Source organism: Somniosus microcephalus, chromosome 31 (assembly GCF_052327205.1).
Source record: "Somniosus microcephalus isolate GS21.2 chromosome 31, FLI_Smic_1.0, whole genome shotgun sequence".
Lineage (NCBI taxonomy): Eukaryota > Metazoa > Chordata > Chondrichthyes > Squaliformes > Somniosidae > Somniosus > Somniosus microcephalus.
In genome coordinates, this window is record NC_141017.1 from 31,486,915 (window position 1) to 31,500,291 (window position 13,377).

The 13,377-nt window shown below is 48.9% G+C and overlaps 1 protein-coding gene across 1 annotated transcript in view; it reads left to right on the forward strand.

Moving 5' to 3' along the window:
- The window catches only part of LOC147097705 (microtubule-associated serine/threonine-protein kinase 1-like), a 142,015-nt gene that overhangs the window by 53,047 nt on the left and 75,591 nt on the right, over positions 1–13,377 (forward strand). Inside the window, exons 4-5 of the mRNA XM_085971734.1 lie at positions 7,162–7,240; positions 10,006–10,166. Coding sequence (XP_085827860.1) covers positions 7,162–7,240; positions 10,006–10,166 — 240 coding nt within the window. The remainder of the gene's footprint in view (positions 1–7,161; positions 7,241–10,005; positions 10,167–13,377) is intronic.

Sequence of the window (13,377 nt, forward strand, 5' to 3'; positions counted from 1 at the left end):
ACGTCTTAACCTGCATCGGAGCAATGGGAGGCTTTCAGAAGGGAGATTGAGATCATACAATGGCAACATGTTCCCGTAAAGGTCAAGGGTGGTTCCAAAAACCACAGGGAACCTTGGATGTCAGGGGATATACGGGAATGGATTAGGAAAAAAAGGAGGGCTTTTGGTAGATACAAAAGGCTAAAGACGGAGGAAGCCCTAGAGGAGTACAAAAAGTGCAGGGGGATACTTAAAAAAGAAATTAGGAGATCAAGGAGGGGCCATGAAATAACACTGGCAAGCAAAATAAAGGAAAATCCGAAGATGTTTTATAAGTATATTAAGGGTAAGAGGATAACTAGGGAAAAAATAGGGCCCATTAGGGACAAAAGTGGCAATCTGTGTGTGGAGCCGGAAGATGTAGGAGGGGTTCTGAATGAATTTTTTGCGTCTGTTTTCACTATGGAGAAGGACGATGTAGACATAGAAATAGGGCGGGGGGACTGTGATATGCTCGAACATATTAACATCGAGCGGGGGGAGGTATTGGCGGTTTTAGCTGGCCTAAAAATGGATAAATCCCCAGGCCCGGATGAAATGTATCCCAGGCTGCTGTGTGAGGCAAAGGAGGAGATTGCGGGGGCTCTAACACATATATTCAGGACCTCTCTGGCCACAGGGGATGTGCCAGAGGACTGGAGAACCGCTAATGTAGTACCATTATTCAAGAAGGGTAGTAGGGAAAAACCGGGGAACTACAGGCCAGTGAGCCTAACATCAGTGGTAGGAAAATTATTGGAAAAAATCCTGAGGGACAAAATTTGTCTCCACTTGGAGAGGCAAGGATTAATCAGGGATAGTCAACATGGCTTTGTCAAGGGAAGATCATGTCTGACTAATTTGATTGAATTTTTTGAGGGGGTGACTAGGTGTGTGGATGAGGGTAACGCAGTGGATGTGGTATACATGGATTTCAGTAAGGCCTTCGATAAAGTCCCGCACAGGAGACTGGTCAAGAAGGTAAGAGCCCATGGAATCCAGGGTGCCTTGGCACATTGGATACAAAACTGGCTTAGTGGCAGAAGGCAGAGGGTGATGGTCGAAGGTTGTTTTTGTGACTGGAAGCCTGTGGCCAGTGGGGTACCACAGGGATCGGTGCTGGGTCCCTTGCTGTTTGTGGTCTACATTAATGACTTGGATATGAATGTAAAGGGTATGATCAGTAAGTTCGCGGATGATACAAAAATTGGTAGGGTGGTAAATAGCGAGGAGGGTAGCCTCAGTCTGCAGGACGATATAGATGGGTTGGTCAGATGGGCGGAACAGTGGCAAATGGAATTTAACCCGGAAAAGTGCGAGGTGATGCACTTTGGGGGGACTAACAAGGCAAAGGAATACACAATGAATGGAAAGACCCTAGGCAAGACGGAGGGTCAGAGGGATCTGGGTGTGCAAGTACACAGATCCCTGAAGGCGGCGGAACAGGTGGATAAGGTGGTAAAAAAGGCATATGGGATACTTGCCTTCATTAGCCGAGGCATTGAATATAAGAGCAAGGAGGTTATGATGGAGCTGTATAAAACACTGGTTAGGCCACAGCTGGAATATTGTGTGCAGTTCTGGTCGCCACACTACAGGAAGGATGTGATCGCGTTAGAGAGGGTGCAGAGGAGGTTCACCAGGATGTTACCAGGGCTGGAGCGCTTCAGCTATGAAGAGAGACTGGGCAGGTTGGGTTTGTTTTCCTTGGAGCTGAGGAGGCTGAGGGGGGACATGATTGAGGTGTACAAAATTATGAGGGGCATAGATAGGATGGATGCTGAGGAGCTTTTTCCCTTAGTAGAGGGGTCGATAACTAGGGGGCATAGATTCAAGGTAAAGGGCGGGAGGTTTAGAGGGGATTTGAGAAAGAACTTTTTCACCCAGAGGGTGGTTGGAGTCTGGAACTCACTGCCTGAAAGGGTTGTGGAGGCAGAAACCCTCACAACATTTAAGAAGCATTTGGATGTGCACTTGAAATGCCATAGCATACAAGGCTACGGGCCAAATGCTGGAATATGGGATTAGATTAGACAGGGCTTGATGGCCGGCGCGGACACGATGGGCCGAAGGGCCTCTATCCGTGCTGTATTACTCTATGACTCTATGAGCCACAAGTGGACTGGTTCAACATGTCTCACATTCAATATTTTCAGATAATAGGGAGGGAACCAGGTCGAGGTCTGGATGGCCTCAGGATGGTGTGGGTTGGCACTTTTCCACTTTTCCACTGGCACCTCATTGTCGGTGGAATGGTGTCGGTGTGTGACTGTGGGTAAAGTCCGTGGCATAGACTGTGTGCCCTTGCCTCCCTCTGGGCAAGGGAGCGTGGCACCCATTGGAAGCGAAAGAAACAAAGGGGTTAAATCCCCCCCCCCTTCCTTTCGATCATTTTTATTGAACAGAGTACAAATTGCCCTCTGCACCTTCGTGCTCACGTTGTACTGTGGCGCTCGAGGGGGTTAATGACAAACTGTCCTTTCGCAAAGATCTCTGACGTGACAGAACTCATAAAATATGGAGCACCGAGTGAGTGTTTGGGGAACTTGAATGTAGGACACTTGGTCTCAAGGAGCTAATTAAACTTCAAAAACCCCGACAGTTAACAGATTGATCCTTATCAGTAGAGGGTTGGCTATATCTGTACTTGCGAACAGGCTGTACCGTGTGTGTGTGTGTGTGTGTGTGTGTGTGTAAGAGAGTAAGTGCGAATGGGTGATTGAAATGCGTGTACGTGTGTGAATGTGAGGGTGGTGTAGATGAGTACAGTGGAAGTGAGACTGAACTGCAGGATATTGTGGCGTACCGCGCGGGATTGTGTCCGTTCTGTGATCGGTACGCCACAATATAATCACCGAGCTATATTTGGCGTTTTAACACTCAATTGATTGACAAGGAAGACTTGCATTTTATACGGTGTCTTTCACGACCTCAGGATGTCCCAAAGCGCTTTTCATCCAATGAAGTACTTTTGAAGTGTCGTCACTGTTGTAATGTAGGAAACGCGGCAGCCAATTTGCGCACAGCAAGCTCCCACAAACAGCAATGTGATAATGACCCAGATAATCTGTTTTTAGTTATTGGTTGAGGGATAAATATTGGCCCCAGGACACCGGGGAGAACTCCCCTGCTCTTTGAAGTAGTGCCGTGGGATGTTTTACCTGAGAGAGCAGACGGGGCCTCAGTTTAACGTCTCATCCGAAAGACGGCACCTCCGACAGTGCAGCACTCCCTCAGCACTGCACTGGGAGTGTCAGCTTAGATATTACGTTCAAGTCCCTGGAGTGGGTCTTGAACCCACAAAACGTATGGATTATTTTTTGCAAAATTATAACACGTTTGTTTTCATTTAACATTTGGCTTAAAAGCAGGTGGCATTCAGCAGAGAAGTGAGTTTTTTCTTAACTCCCTCACCACAGCCACTATGAACCCACGGCACTTGTGACGTCACATTTCCTCTGTGACAGTGCTGGTCCTCATGCAAGCATGGTTGTAAAGACAATAGCTCCGGTACCTTGCCCCAGCGGGTAATTCAACATGTGCGATTGTAGAATGTGAGTGGCGACAATTCGACTGCAGGAGCATCACATTCAAATCTCATCTGGCATCTGCACCCATGCATTATCGAGCCAGGGTCTGGATAATGATTAAACAGCAGGCACCCTGGCTAGTTCCCCCCGCCCCCCCCCCACCACCCCATTGCTCTCTCCAGCGCAAGGGCGCTGAGGCACACTGCAGGGCCCCAGTTGTTGGCCTGGCTGAGATTAGTACTTTCAGGAGAAGAACAAAATGGAGCGACAACATTGCCAAGCACCTGTTATAATTTGTATTCTGATGTTTCCATTCCAACCCCACGTATTTACACATTAATACGGCAGTGAACAGGTGTCAGCCGGGGCTCAGTGGGTAGCACTCTTGCCTCTGAGTCAGAAGTCCCCACTCCAGAGATTTGAGCACAGAAATCTCGGCTGACACTCCCAGTGGAGCGCCGCACTGTCGGAGGTGCCGTCTTTCAGGTGAGACGTTAAACCGAGGCCCCGTCTGCTCTCTCAGGTGGATGTAAAAGATCCCACGGCCACTATTTCGAAGAAGAGCAGGGGGAGTTCTCCCCGGTGCCTTGGGGCCAATATTTATCCCTCAACCAATATCACTAAAACAGATTATCTGGTCATTATCAAATTGCTGTTTGTGAGAGCTTGCTGTGCGCAAATTGGTTGCTGTGTTTCCCACATTACAACAGTGATGACACTTCACAAAGTACTTCATTGGCTGTAAAGCGCTTTGGGTCGTCCTGCGGTTGTAAAAGGCGCTATATCAATGCAAGTCTTTTTTTTGAACTGCGCGGTGATTTGCATTAGAAACCTAGCCTTTATCAAGGGGCGAGAGGACTTGTGGGGACATCAGCATTTTACTCAGTGCCTTTTCCGCTCCAGCTTCCCAATCTGTTGTTGCTTTAACCTGTTTCTTTCCTTGCAGCCATGGCCATCGCACTGACAGGTAACTGCTGTGTTGTGTTGTGGGTGTGTTCGGGCCTGATGCTGTGCTCAGATTTTGTGACTTGGTTCAAGGTGGCGGCCATCTTGGAACGTGTGGTGAATTGGTTCTTTCCATTGGTGGTGTCATGTGACCAGCCTCCCCTTCCGGTTTCTTTCTCTCGTGTGTCGTGACGCATGTTAAGCTTCGATGTACTGTGTTTTCAAGATTAACGAATCGGCAACTAAACCAGCCCTAGCCAACGCCATAGCACAAATAAAGAAAGAAAGAAAGGCTTGCCTTTCACAAACTCAAGGACGTCCCAAAGCGCTTTCCAGCCAATGAAGTACTTTTTCAAGTGTAGTCACTGTTGTAATGTTAGAAACACGGCAGCCAATTTACGCACAGCAAGCTCCCAGAAACTGCAATGAGATAATGTTCGGATAATCTGTTTTTAGTGATGATGGATAAATATTGGCCAGCGCACCTGAGGGAGAATGTCTTCGAAATAGTGCCACGGAATCTTTTATGTCCACCTGAGAGCAGACGGGACCTCGTTCTAATGTCTCATCCGAAAGACGGCACCTCCCGACAGTGCAGCGCTCCCTCAGCACTGCACTGGGAGTGTCAGCCTAGCTTTATGTGCTCAAGTCTCTGGGGTGGGACTGTGAACCCACAACCTTCTGACTCAGGCGAGAGAAGGCCACCCACTGAGCCACGGCGTGAGGATAGGAACAGGATCAAGCTTATCCACGATGACCTCAAATGGCCAGTGGAACTCTACCGAAAGAGGGTCCATGCCTTCAGGGGAGATGGAAGGTACTTCGGGACCCCCAGAATAGAAAGCGAATCGATTCACATTCCCCTCCCTCAAAAGTAGCTATTTCCAGACCTGGGGGTGGTGGTGGCGGATCGGATCTGGGTGGGATTCCATGCCGTGCTTTTACAGTGACTGGATTTGCGTTGCTGATTTGCTTTTCTTCCCAACATTTGGCGATGTAGGTTTTCGCTCGCACCGGCGGGGGAGGGGGGTAAGGATTCCTCCACACCGCTGGGTGCAGCGCGCTCTGTAATGGCGCTGGCGGAGATCTCCTATTCCGAGTGAAATCGCAAAACGCCTCGCCGAAAGATTTTCCCTTCCGTTACAAATGTCGAGAAAGCAAACCTTTCACCGGCAGGCAGACAGTGACCAGAGGAATCCTTACCCCGTGATACCGACTGTGTTGTTTTTTTGAGACGGCGCCCTCTTCAAATGCCAAAAACTCGGTCCCTTTGTGACCAGGAATGAGAAGCAAAGCATTGATTTCATTTCTTTTTTTCATTCAGAGAGGTTGTGACTCCGTGCGTCCCTCGTGAAATTAGAAGACTAAATTAGCACAATTTAGTGCGTTAATATGTGAGAATCCTTCAGTTTGAAGCCATAGTACAAAAAAAAATGGAAGGGCTAATGGTCTGTTATTTAAAAGGGGAATACGCATTTTTACGCACGTTCATGGATGCCCTCTGTCGTATTCCCCGAATAAACTGGAAGCCTGTAATCAGTGTTCCCGCTGAGGTGCGTGCGTGGCCGCGCGGTAACCTGAAAGACCCCGCCCGGGCCGCTCACCGGCTTTTCCGTTGTAAACACCGCGCACGCACAGAAATTTAAAGGGACCGCGCAGTAAAAGGAGCAGGCCGCGCAGAAACAAAGCGCGGCTCACGGGGAGCATTGCCCATCATCTCCTTGCCTCATTTCAGTTTTCATTCTGGCTTGGAGATTCTCCCTGGACTTTCCCAAAGCCTTTAAAGGAACACGTCGGGTTTGACTTTTTTTTACTTGTCCTGAACAGAAGATTAAAAATGTTTCCTCCCCCCTCCCGCCCAACCCCCGCCGTCCACATTTCATCGAGTGTGACTAGAGGATACTGCACTATCTCAGAGCGTAGCCAGCGACGAGCAGGAGTTCAGAATGAAACACGTTAACAAGCCCTCACCGAAAGTCCCGTTCAATTGGGGTTAACTGATCTTCTGCTTTTAAGTTTATTGATCCCCGTAAGAATGGGGATTTGGCTGGACTGGAGGCAGGTGATCGAGCAGCTATCACCAGACTGATACCTGGGATGGCAGGAATGACGTATGAGGAGAGATTGGGTCGATTGGGCTTATACTCGCTGGAGTTTAGAAGAATGAGAGGGGATTTCATTGAAACTTATAAAATTCGAACAGGACTAGACAGACTAGATGCAGGAAGGATGTTCCCGATGGCGGGGGAGTCCAGAACCAGGGGTCACAGTCTAAGCATAAGGGGTAAGCCATTTAGGACAGAGATGAGGAGGAATTTCTTCACCCAGAGAGTGGTGAACCTGTGGAATTCTCTACCACAGAAGGCAGTAGAGGCCAATTCATTAAATATATTCAAGAAGGAGTTAGATATATTTCTTAAGGCTAAAGGGATCAAGGGATATGGGGAGAAAGCAGGGACAGGGTACTGAATTTGGATGATCAGCCATGATCTCATTGAATGGCGGAGCAGGCTCGAGGGGCCGAATGGCCTACTCCTGCTCCTATCTTCTATGTTTCTTTCGATACGGTTTTAGCAGATAACAGGGTTAAAGGGAGCTACTGCTTTAAGACTACAAGGGGACCACCACCCCGTGCTGTTGTTTCAAATGCCTTCCTTTGTGTTTCCAGGGCGGATGGACGTCGATGGTCCCTGGCCTCACTGCCGTCCTCGGGATATGGCACCAACACTCCCAGCTCCACGGTGTCCGTAGGTGGTATCTCTTTCACTTTAACCTTTGAACTTTCAAAGGAGGGGACGTTCATTAAGAGCCGGGGGGTGGTGGCTGTCGTTGCTATGGTTTCTCTGTGGCCGAGCCCCTTTAATACGGGCCTTTCACTCCCAACAACAACTGGCGCCTTTAACGTAGTAAAACGTCCCGCGGCGCTTCACAGGAGCGATTATCAGACAAAATTCGACACCGAGCCCCATAAGGAGATATTAGGGCAGGTGACCAAAAGCTGGGTCAAAGAGGTCAGTTTTAAGGAGCGTCTTAAAGGAGGAGAGCGAGGCGGAGAGGTTTAGGGAGGGAATTCCAGAGCTTTGGGGCCCAGGCAGCTGAAGGCACGGCCGCCAATGGTGGAGCGATTTATAATCAGGGATGTTCAGGAGGCCAGAATTGGAGGAGCGCCGAGATCTGGGAGGGTTGCAGGGCTGGAGGAGATTACAGTGATAGGGAGGAGGTGAGGGCCGTGACTACTGGGATAGCCCAGGCTTCCCGGTGCTTCATATCTTCTCTGCTTTTCCAGCGGGCGATTGTGGTGCCTGCAGCTGTATCTATTGCATTAAAATGATGCGTCAGTACACGATAGGCATTACATCGCAGATGTCACACTTAAGACAACCGTAGAAAAGATCTGGTTACCTAATACTGGGAACTTCTGCTGCGCAACGACTTTACATTTATTAAACTATGATGAACCTTTATAAAATGCTGGTTCGGCCCCAACTGGAGTATTGCGTCCAATTCTGGGCACCGCATTTTAGGAAGGATGTGAAGGCCTTAGAGAGGGCGCAGAAAAGATTTATGGGAATGGTTCCAGGGATGAGGGACTTCAGTTACGTGGATAGACTGGAGAAGCTGGGGTTGTTCTCCTTGGAGCAGAGAAGATTGAGAGGAGATTTGATAGAGGTGTTCAAAATCATGAGGGGTCTGGGCAGAGTAGATAGAGAGAAACTGTTCCCATTGGCGGAAGGGTCGAGAACCAGAGGACACAGATTTAAGGTGATTGGCAAAAGAACCAAAGGCGATGTAAGAAAATACTTTTTTACGCAGCGAGTGGTTAAGATCTAGAATGCACTGCCTGAAAGGGTGGTGGAGGCAGATTCATGGCTTTCAAAAGGGAGTTAGATAAGTATCTGAAGGAAAGAAATTTGCAGGGCTACGGGGAAAGGGCGGGGGAGTGGGACTGGCTGAAGTGCTCTTGCAGAGAGCCGGCACAAGCTCGATGGGCCAAATGGCCTCCTTCTGTGCTGTAACCATTCTGTGATTCTATGAATAATGAAACTCGAGTGACCTAACCCCTGGTATTCTGGTGAATCTGCGCTACTCCCCCTCCGAGGCCAATATAGCCTCCCTGAGAACTGATCGCAGTGCTCCAGATGGGGTCTAACCAGAGCTCTACACGACGGAAGCACAACTTCCTGCCCTTTGTATCCCAGCCCCTTTGAGACAATAGCCAACCTTCCATTAGCCTCTTTGAAAGCTCCTTGTACCTGTGCACCAGCTTTAAATGATTGGTGTTCTTGGGACGCCCAAATCTCTCTCCTCCTCTACAGTTTCTCTGCATACTTAGAGGGTTTAGAGAGTTAAATTATGAGGCCCCAGGTTGCATAAACTTGGCTTGTATTCCCTTGAGTTTAGAAGATCGAGGGGGTGATCTGATCGAGGGGTTTAAAATATTAAAAGGATTCGGTCGGGAAGATACAGAGAAACTATTTCCTTTGTGACGTAAGAAAACTACTAGGCACTTGGTCTAAGCGTTAAACAAAGCTTTAATCAACTGTTTTACAACATGGAGGTCTAGTTGTGTCCTTCACTAGTTCCTGTTAAGAATGTCCTGCGCAAGCTGGGCCCGTGCCCGAGTATTTATACTCTCCCTGGACAGCGCCACCCGCAGGCCACTCAGTATTATTTCATAAGTCTTTCTTTCATGAATGACTGATTCATGTCACTCTGGTGGCGGCATCAAGAATGAGGGAACATGATCTTAAAATTGGAGCCAGGCCATTCAGGGGTGATGTCAGGAAGCACTTCTTCACACAAAGGGTTAGTGGAAATCTGGAACTCTCTCCCCCCCAAAAGGCTATGGATGCTGGGAGCCAATTGGCGCTTTCAAGACTGAGATCAATAGATTTTTGTTGGGTAAGGGTGTCAAGGGATATGGAGCCTAAAGCAGGCTATTGGAGTTGAGGTCGCAGAGCAGCCATGATCTCACTGAATGGCGGAACAGGCTCGAGGGGCTGAATGGCCTCCTCCTGCTCCTATCACGGACGGAGGGGAGCAGAGAAGCGGGGAATCCCAGTGACAACGTTCAGGCCTACGCACGACGGACAGCCAATGAGTGAAGTGCTAGAGGATGCTCGGGGCCTGCGGACGTGTACGTCAGCAGAAGTCAATGCCGAGAGAGAGAGAGAGAGAGAGAGAGAGAGATACATTGACATGAATCAGTCTTTCATGAAAGAAAGACTTATGAAATGATACTGAGCGGCCTGCGGGTGGCGCTGTCCAGGGAGAGTATAAATACTCGGACACGGGCCCAGCTTGCGCAGGACATTCTTAACAGGAACTAGTGAAGGACACAACTAGACCTCCATGTTGTAAAACAGTTGATTAAAGCTTTGTTTAACGCTTAGACCAAGTGCCTCGTAGTTTTCTTGCGTCATACATTTTGCTAACTTTAGGTCTCTGGAGCATGGCTTATCTCCTCTCACACGTGGTTTTTTTCTCCCCCCCCCACTTTGAAACCTCGCAGTCCTCATGTTCGTCACAGGAGAAGCTTCACCAGTTGCCCTTCCAGCCCACGGTGGACGAGCTGCACTTCCTGTCCAAGCACTTTGGCAGCACCGAGAGCATCACTGACGATGACGGGGGACGCCGCTCGCCGGCAGTGCGCCCGCGCTCTCGGAGCCTCAGGTCAGTACTCACGCTCGGTTCCACCATTTTGGATTCTCCGGCGGCAGAGGGGGGGAAGGCGTCGTTATGACGATAAGTGTAAGACCGGCGATATCGGATCAGTCGCCCCCTTAAACATCTCTCACTGACTTTAGCAGGAATGAAAATTGAGAGCGATGCATAAAAAGAAAGACTTGCATTTCTATAGCGCCTTTCACATCCTCAGGTCGTCCCAAAGCGCTTTACAGCCAATGAAGCACTTTTTGAAGTGCAGTCACTGTTGTAATGTGGGAAACGCGGCAGCCAATTTACGCACAGCAAGCTCCCACAAACAGCAATGTGATAATGACCAGATCATCTGTTTTAGTGATGTTGGGATAAATATTGGTCCCAGGGCACTGGGGAGAACTCCCCCTGCTCTTCTTCGAAATAGTACCATGGGATCTATTACGTGCACCCAAGAGAGCAGACGGGGCCTCGGTTTAACGTCTCATCCGAAAGACGGCCCCTCCGACAGTGCAGCTCTCCCTCAGCACTGCACTGGGAGTATCAGCCTAATGGCCCAAAGTCAAAATACCTCCTGACTCCCCAGAGCCTTTCCACCATCTACAAGGCACAAGTCAGGAGTGTGATGGAATACCCTCCACTTGCCTGGATGAGTGCAGCTCCAACAACATTCAAGAAGCTCGACACCATCCAAAGCAGCCCGCTTAATTGGCACCCCATCCACCACCTTAAACATTATCTCCTTCCACCACCGGTGCACCGTGGCTGCAGTGTGTACCGTCTACAAGATGCACTGCAGCAACTCGCCAAGGCTTCTTCGGCAGCACCTCCCAAACCCGTGACCTCTTCCACCAAGAGCAGAAGGCGCATGGGAACACCACCACCTCCAAGTCACACACCATCCTGACTTAGAAATATATCGGCCGATCCTTCATCGTCGCTGGGTCAAAATCCTGGAACTCCCTCCCTAACAGCACTGTGGGAGCACCTTCACCACACGGACTGCAGCGGTTCAAGAAGGCGGCTCACCACCACCTTCTCGAGGGCAATTAGTGATGGTCAATAATTGCTGGCCTTGCCAGCGACGCCCGCATCCCATAAACAAATTAAAAAAAAAGCCCTGGCTGGTCTCTCTGAGCCAAGTTACCATTAATGGTGGCCACTTTTTGTACTGTGGGCCTCCAACCACTAGGAACTATGTTGAGCCTGACACAACTTAGGAGCCTCACAGCCCAGCCAACAGAGGGGCCAGACTTTGGAAAATACTTTCCTGTTGCTACGCCTATGAGCATTGGATTGCCTGTGTTCAGCGATTAGATTAAATTTGGGCAGGGAGGTCTGCACACACCTAAGGGAAACTGGTTAATCTGCCGTCCACTCATTTAAATGGATGGAAAGTCGGATCGGCTCCCTCTTGGGCATGCAATCCTCCACTGCCCGGTTTTCCTGTATTCACTGCCCACCGGGAGATCCAATATGCACCAATGCAAGAACAGGAAAATCAACCCATCACATCCTCTTCATCTGGGCAGGATTTGAACCGGGATCCCGTAGGCGCAAGAGTGTGGTAACATACAGATGGGGTTTGATCGTTAATGTTGTGTGGCAGAGTGGATGGAGGGCTTTGCTTCCTGAGCTCGATCTTTACTTGCTCCTAACCAGCTAAGAGTGAGTTTTACACATGCTTTGAGTCACTGTCAACTGTTATACTTGGTATTGGAATGCATCCATTTTCCGGGCAAGTCTCAGTTGCACAGAAGAAGCCAACTAAGATTGCCCCCCCAGTGTGAATGAATATTTCAGCAGTGTGGGCAGGCGGCTGTACTGCTCACGGCTGTGGCATTGTCTACTGATTAGCAGATTGCCTGATCAACTCTAGTTCTGGAAAATTACAAATGTAAATCTGTAATGTGAAGCAGGAAGAATGTCATGATGAGGTTGGTGACTCAAGCAGTCAGGAAGCTCTGAGATACAAGGTTAAGCCCAAGAAAGAATGATGCTAGTACGATAGCAAAATACTGCAGATGCTGGAAATCCGAAATAACAACAGAAAATGCTGGAAAAACTCAGCATGTCAGGCAACATCCGTGGAGAGAAATTTGAGTTGACGTTTTGGGTCGAAACCCTTTTTCAAAACTGGAAAGGAAATAAAATAGATCGAAGGCAGGTTCAACAATCTCAGATCATAACCTCGGCCCCTATTACTTTTTTACTTATATTTTTTTCCACCCCTTTGTTTTGGGTCCTCCTTTCCCCACCCCCCCTTTCCTTTTTTTTTCTCTCTCCCACCTGGCAGCTGTCTCTTACCCTGCCAGTACACTTCACACCTAATCTCAGCTGTCTTTTGCCTCCACTGGCCTATTACCATCTAGAATGGTGCTAGATTTGTTTGCCCACTGTAGAGGCCCGGGTCCAATAACGGTACCATAGAAAGAAGAAAGACTTGCATTTGTATAGCGCCTTTCACAACCTCAGGACGTCCCAAAGTGCTTTACAGCCAATGAAGTACTTTTGAAGTGTTTCTGTTTTTTAGTGCTGTTGGTTGAAGGATAATGATTGGCCAGAATACCGGGGAGAACTCCCCTGCTCTTCTTTAAAATAGTGCCGTGGGATATTTTAAGTCCACCTCAGAGGCCAGATTTAACGTCTCATCTGAAAAACAGCATCTCCAACAGTGCGGCACTCCCTCAGCACTGCACTGGGAGTGTCAGCCTGGATTTTTCTGCTCAGGTCTCTGGAGTGGGACTTGAACCCACAACCTTCTGGCTCAGAGGCGCGAGCGCTGCCCACTGAGCCATGGCTGACACATACACGCCTGTTATAAAATTGAGAAAGAGTGTGAAAGTTCGGTCCTTTAGGACAAGGCTGCACTGATAATGATGTTCCTGTGCTCACCACTGTGCTCCCATGACAGGGACTGTAAACCCGGAACAATACGTTCAGATACTTCGAGCCAAGAGAGCAGAGGTTGAGGTGGTGAATGGCCAATTTAGGATAGCCATTAGGAAGTTTTTTTTTTTACACGGAGGGTGATCCCATTTAAATGATGTTCTAGTCTTTGCTTCAATAGCCACTCGCGATAATGGCCCATGTTCTAATAACGCCTCTGTGTGAATAGCGTCCCTCACCCTTTGTTCTTCTAGTGATAAATCTGAGTCCAAATACCCCCTCGTTACCGAATCGCCAACCAGTGCACACGGCCTTTCACTGTTTACCCCCTCGAGGC